Below are 6,606 nucleotides of genomic sequence, written 5' to 3'. Positions count from 1 at the left end.
CCATACACAAACAGGGCGTTTACAGACTGACAAGTGCAGTGATGACGTCCACAAGAATCTGTGACTGGGAGTCAATAAGAAGGTGAAGAAAACCTGAAGTCGTTATGAGTGACCAGGGAATGCTTCACTGAAGAAGTGATACTTGCCCTGGCCAGTCTGGCTCAGCACTTAGATCATCAGGCCACAGACCAGAGGGTCTCGGGTTCTATTCCCGGGCAGGAGCACATACCTGGGTTGCAGGTTCGATCCCTGGCCCTGATCAGGGTTTCAGGGTTGTGCAGGAGGCAACCAATCATGTGTCTCCCTCTCATACATGTCTCTCTCTCTCTCCCCCTCCCTCCCTTCCGCTCTATCTAAAAATCAATGGAAAAATATCCTTGGGTGAGGATTAACAACAACAAAAAAGAAGTGATACTGGAGTTGTATCATCATGGAACAAAGGGCAGATGGAAGAACACTGTGGGCAGACAAGAGAGAGAAGGCAAAGGTCCTGAGGTAGGAAGGAGGGTGATGTGTCTGAGGAAATGAAAGACAACAGGTGTGACTGATGCTTAGCAAGCAGAGAACAGGGAGTGGGATGGAGTTGGGTGGGAGAATCCGGTGGAGGCAGGAAGGACTCTGAGTGACAGTCTAAGACAATAGAAGTCAGGAAGGATTCCCAGGAGGCAAGTGACACGATCTGCCACAAGGAGGACGGATTAGAATGAGGACGAGGCTGAAAGCAACGAGACCAGCTAGGACGCCACTGCAGTGGTGTTGGCGGGGGCTGGAGGCTACATGGACCAGACACTGCAGCAGAGACGAAGACAGACTTTGGATGTACTGTAGGAACAAAGCGGATGGAACTTGCTGATGCATTCTCGTGAAAAATGAGAAAAAGGAAGGAAGGGCAAATGGTGGTATCACTTACTAAAATGAGAAATTTGGGGTGGAACAAGTCTAGGGGAAGACCAAGAGTTTCATTTTAAGAGGGCTATGTACCCGGCAAGCGAAAACGCCAAGGAGACAGTCGGCCAGATGCGCCCGAAGCTCGGGAGAGAGGTCTAGGCTGGAGAACAGAGTTTGGGGTCATCACCGCACTGACAGTGCTGGAGGCAGGGGCCCAGGGGAGCTCACTCGGAACATCTCAGGGGACAGAGTGGGTCCGGGCGCCACACTTTCAGCTCTACCACAGGCAGAGCAGCAGTAAGGTGTAGAGAAGCAAAAAGACAGTTGCCAGGAGCCACCTCCGCATCCTCAGCCCAGACCCCCCTCTGCACACAGAAGAAAGAAAGGGGGGGGGTCAGAACGAGCCCCCGGTGTGTCTCTGAGGCATGTGAATTGTTTTGAGCTAAAGACAACTTTAACAGCAGGCTCGAAAGAAACTTCTGTCCCTCCCTTCCCAACCTAGATAACATGAATTATAAGGATAGTCAGAGATGACCTTTTGACCTATCTGTGTGCCAGGAAAACGGCTCTTTACTGAACACCTGGCTCTCCCTGCAAGGCCCTTCGAAGGCCCCAGGGCCCCGCACCTGTCCCCAGCCCTGGCTGTCCTATATACCCACACCTTTCTGCCTCTGCACCTCGTGCATGGGGGTCTCCGACTCTCGTTACGTGGGTTCCCATACGTATGTATGTAATAAACTGGGTCATTTTCTCTTGCTAATTGGCCTCATGACTGTTTGATTATTAGACCAGCAGGAAGAACCTTGAGGACAGAGGAGAGGTTCTTCCTCCCCCCGCGGTGGCTCCCTGGCCAGATGTTGCTGGAAGACGCAACGGGAGGCGCAGAGGAGCCCGCTGGCCTCGCGGCACAGGAACGTCAATGGTGCTGGCTCCAGACACGGTCAGCGCGGTGGGAACAAAGCTGGGCACTTCCATTCGGATGGAAAGCAAGATGACCACTGACCTGCAAGGCGGCCACAACCCCCCGACGACGACACTGCCCACTCCGCCCCGTGACCACGCGCTCGCCTTGCTGTCAAACCTTACCCAGGTCTTCGCATCAGTGGCTCCTGAAGGCCCGGCCTGCCAGGCCACAGCTGTGATGGGAGGCGTGAGCGGGCACAGCCTCGCCTGGGGCATTCGGCCCTTCCCCACCTGACCAGTGACACCCTCGGAGCGTCCTCAGCCACTTCCTGGCCCTGACCCGGGACCTCCACACCGAGACTCCTGCCTGGCCGCCACGGCCTCACCCTCCCGGTGCCCAGCGGTGCCCAGCGGTGCCCAGCCAGCCTTGGCTCCCTTCCGCCACGAGAGAGCAAATGAAGACACGGGCACAGACTCACCAGGAACAGTCAGCACAGACGGGGACTTTTCTGGCCGTTCATTCACGTGGTAGCTGTTCTGAACCCAGAAAATGTTGACGGGCTCCGGCGGGCCCACGGCCTGACAGGTGAGGTTGAAGGCAGTGTTCCTGGTGACGTTCATGCTCTCCGGCTGCCTGGTGAAGTGGGGGAGTCCTGCAGAGAAAGTTTCCAATCCATCAGCAAAGGCGGAGCCCGAAGGGGACGGAGCCCACTAGCACTTGGCTACAGGAGATTTCTTTCTATACCGTCTCAGGTCTGAAACGCCAGTTTGTCCCTAAAAGTTGTAAGAAAGAAAACAGGCACCGTGGCCGGTTTGGCTCAGCGGTACAGCATCAGCCCGCGGACCAATGAGTCTTGGGTTTGATTCCGGTCAAGGGCACGTACCTCGGTTGCGGTTCATCCCCAGTTCTGGTGGGGGTTGTGCCAGGAGGCAACCAGTCGATGTGTCCCTCTCACGTAATGTTTCTCTCTCTCTCCCTTTCTCCTCCTCCCACTCTGTCTGGAGATGAATAGAAAAATATCCTCGGGTGAGGATTTAAAAAAAAAGAAAGAAAGAAAGAAAGAAAACAGGCTCTAGCTCCAGCTCACTTTCTAGGACACTCTCCCCAAGGGGTTGTGGTGGTGACTCAGAACCGTTCTAGCAGAAGGGAGGCGTGGCCGTTTCGAAACCAGGCGTTGCTCACTCTCGTGGGGCAGGTTGGCAGGTTCGGCGTATCCCTCACCAAAACAAACAGAGAGAAAAACAAGCCACGTAATAGGCCTGCTTGCTTTTGAGGACAATCCACTGTGTGTGAGACTCTGAGACGGTGACATGAATCTTAAAATCTGTGTACGAGTCTAGGGCTGAATGCCTTTCAAAGCCCAGTCTCAGGAAAACACTGTAGACACAGTTACAGTTACAGGCCTACGATCTCCGGCTGTAATTCCAGGACCAAGCCACACGGAAGGGCACTTCAGGAATGGCCTCACAGGACCCAAACAGCTCACTTGTTTGGGACATGTGCCAAAAATGTATCAGGTGCAGCTAACTGTCCTCACACATTTCAATTGTGTTCATTTGGGACTGTGAACTCACAGACCTGGTTCCAACAGGAAGGATCTGAAAGTGGTGGAAAAAAAAAAACTACAACAAAAAAAACATTTTACTGCTTCAAAGTTTTGTAAACTCCTTTTGTTTTGTTTTGTTTTAAATAAATACTGAATTCTTTTTTTTTAAGCACTTTTTTTTTTTAACCTCACCCGAAGACATTTTTCCATTTTTTGTTCAGATACAGTGGGAGGAAGAGAGAGAGAGAAACATCAACGTGAAAGGGACACATTGAGTGGCTGCCACCTGCACGACCAATCAGGGCCGGGGACAAACTGCAACCAAGGTACATGCCCTTAGCGGGAACTGAACCCAGGTCTCTCTGGACCGCAGGCCGACGCTCTAACCGCTGAGCCAAACCGGTCAGGGTGCAAACTCCTTTTGGATCTACCATGTCCCTGCGCTGGGTATTTTTCTGAGATGAAGACAAGTAAAATGTCCCCTAAATATTTATCCCAGATAAACAGCAAATGTAGGAAGTAACACTAGCTGTCCAGTCTGGGATGGACCAAGAACAAAGCTATAAAAGAGAGTCCCGAGGGCCAGCCTCCCCAGGCCTCCTGCAGCATTGGTGGGTATCAGGTTTGTGTTTGCAAAAGAATGGACAGAGGGGCTGTTTAGTGGAAGATGTTTCCAGCTGAACGTCCCTGAAAAGCTAATCACCTGTTCTACAGCCTGTGATGAGGGAGTCGGGAGAAAGTAGAAAAGAAAGGTGTTCTGATGGTGTGCTCACAGGGAATCCTGAGAGCTAGCGTGCAGGGACCCGAGAGGGCAGCACCCAGGTGCTGGGAGCAGCCACTGGGGTGGCTAACAATAAAGATGCTTCCTCCTTGAAGCCTGTCTTCCTTCCCTTCCCTCCCTCCCTCCCTCCCTCCCTCCCTCCCTCCCTCCCTCCCTCCCTCCCTCCCTCCCTTCCTTCCTTCCTTCCTCCCTCCCTTTCTCCCTCCCTCCCTCCCTCCCTTCCTCTCTCTCTCTTTCTTTTCTTCCTTTCTTCCTCTCTCTCTCCTTTCTTTCTTTCCTTTTAATGTTTTTATTAACTTTTTTTTTTTTTAGAGAAAGAGGAAAGAAGAGGGAGAGAGAGAGGGGAATACTGATCAGCTGCCTCCTGCACTCCCCTGCCTCCCATCGGGCCTGAGCCCACAACCCAGACATGTGCCCAGACCAGGAAGCGAACCAGTGACCTCTCGGTGCATGGGGCAACGCCAACCAACCGAGCCACCGGCCAGGGCCTTGAAGCCTTTCCTGACAAGCCCTGCCATTGCAGAACCAGGCGTGCAAACCCGGAGACCAAGGACCTAGGCTCAGCTGGCCCGGCTCAACGGTGCATCTGCTCACAGTCCCCACTGGACAAGTTCCGTCAGGGCAGAGACTGCCTTCTCCTCATCTCATGTCTCACTTCTCACCCCACTGAACCCAGGTCATGTCAGGTCATGTCACAGAACTGCACGGAGCCAAACACCTGACAAATCCGAGGGCCCAGAAAGGAGTCCCAGACCGAGCTGCTGACCCTGTCCAGGAAAACTACTCACCCTCCCTGGTCTCATCATCCATATACGCAAAACAGGAAAAGATGCTAAATAACAAGCAAACTGCTGCCTGACCAGGCGAGTGGTACCTGGTGGCCACCCTGAGGGCTGGACAATGGGATACATTTGCTCCCTCACTTGTGAGGGGCCTCAGGACAAAGAAGTCAATAATCTCTTCTCTTAGTGCCAGTGCCTAGGATGGAGCGAAAACGCGAAGAAGTGAATTCATTTCATTATTACCTAAAGGCTCAAAAGAGGACTGGTTTACAAGATCTCAGTGCTCACGGATCTGCAAGGTGTGCAGAGTTATAAATGGGCCAAACTGGACAGTGTGACATGAACAGCAGTTAGTACTGGCCACTCTGTGGCCTCCCCACTTACCTTGTACCTCAACATAGATGGGGTCAGACACGATCTCCTCATGGTTTATTTTCGTCTTACATCTATACGACCCGCTGTCTGAACGCTGCACACCGATGATGCTGCAGAGAAAACACATGAAGATATTTATGGCGACTACCCTTCAAGCTCCTACCACAGAAACGGAGCATTCTTCAACTTCTTTGTCATAGGCTGTGATGTTAATCTTACATGTTGACATGGCGCGGGCATGGTGCCCAGATATTTGGTCTGACGCCACTGTAGATATTTCTGGGAAGGTGTTTTTCAGATGAGAGTAAATATTTAAATCAGTTGACTCTGCCTGAAGCTGACGACCCGCCATGGGCAGTCCTATGAGCGAAGACTGGGTGGTCCGGGGAGACCACTGCTGCCTCCAAGCTGCCTTGGGACCCAAGACCACGACATCAGTTCTTCCCTGGGTGCCCACTGACACCCCCACAGAGTTCAGATCTGCCCACACCCACGGCCGCACTGGCCAATTCTTCAAAACAAATCACTCTGACGAATCCCTGCGCTGACACTTGTCTTGGTTTCTACGGTAGACTCCATATTGTTGGAGTACTGGCCCCTCAAGACATCTGCAGATCTATAGGATTGTTTTAGGTGGTCACCATAACTAAGGGGCACCATGGATTTTAGGGGTCAGGGGCAACTCTTCTATATCCCAAATGGCCTTCTGAAACCAGAACCCATTCCATTTAACATGCACATGCAGTAGTTTGCCTGGTGTTAACATCCACCTAATTTCCCAGAACTGCAGTTACCATGAAAACGATGTGGGGAGGGGCGGCACTGGCCCGTGGCCTCCAGGAGCATTGCTGGGACAAGGTCACAGGATCGCTGAATAAGGAATAAGGATCGCTGACCTCAAGGCTGAGCCTGCAGCTGCCACGTGAGGGGCGGGCAGGGTGCAGGTCTCTGCATACCTGGGGTGGCCGTGAGCCATTCGCATTCAGATGATTTTATTATAAAATCACCTTTCTCATGTGTATCTCGTATTACGTTTGGACAATGTGCTACAGGGTGTCTGACATTAAAAGGCGGCCTTGGCTCTAAGAGGCTGAGGATTCTGTTCTCCATCTTTCCAGCATTTTTACAAGCAGGAGTTTCACAGCATGTGAAACCTGCACTTAGCAGGTGGGAAGGGGGTGGGGGGAGGGGCGATGCCCTCAGACGGAGAGCGGTTCTATTGGCCCAAAGACACCGATCTTTCTGCCCATCAGACACAGCAAAGATGTGACTGGAGGAAGAAAAAAAAGAAGAAAAACATAGAGGGGTCCACCTACCCCGTAGCTTGCAC

General features: G+C 52.4%; 1 protein-coding gene across 1 annotated transcript in view; it reads right to left on the bottom strand.

Moving 5' to 3' along the window:
• MERTK (MER proto-oncogene, tyrosine kinase) overlaps positions 1-6,606 on the bottom strand; it is a 111,680-nt gene that overhangs the window by 67,576 nt on the left and 37,498 nt on the right. The window contains exons 3-4 of the mRNA XM_036262436.1: positions 5,286-5,386; positions 2,271-2,444 (exon numbers count right to left, since the gene is read on the bottom strand). Of these exons, the coding sequence (XP_036118329.1) occupies positions 2,271-2,444; positions 5,286-5,386 (275 nt within the window). The remainder of the gene's footprint in view (positions 1-2,270; positions 2,445-5,285; positions 5,387-6,606) is intronic.

Source organism: Molossus molossus, unplaced genomic scaffold (assembly GCF_014108415.1).
Source record: "Molossus molossus isolate mMolMol1 unplaced genomic scaffold, mMolMol1.p scaffold_m16_p_15, whole genome shotgun sequence".
Classification (NCBI taxonomy): domain Eukaryota; kingdom Metazoa; phylum Chordata; class Mammalia; order Chiroptera; family Molossidae; genus Molossus; species Molossus molossus.
The sequence above is the reverse complement of the archived record's forward strand: the minus strand, read 5'-3'. Positions and strand labels throughout refer to the sequence as shown.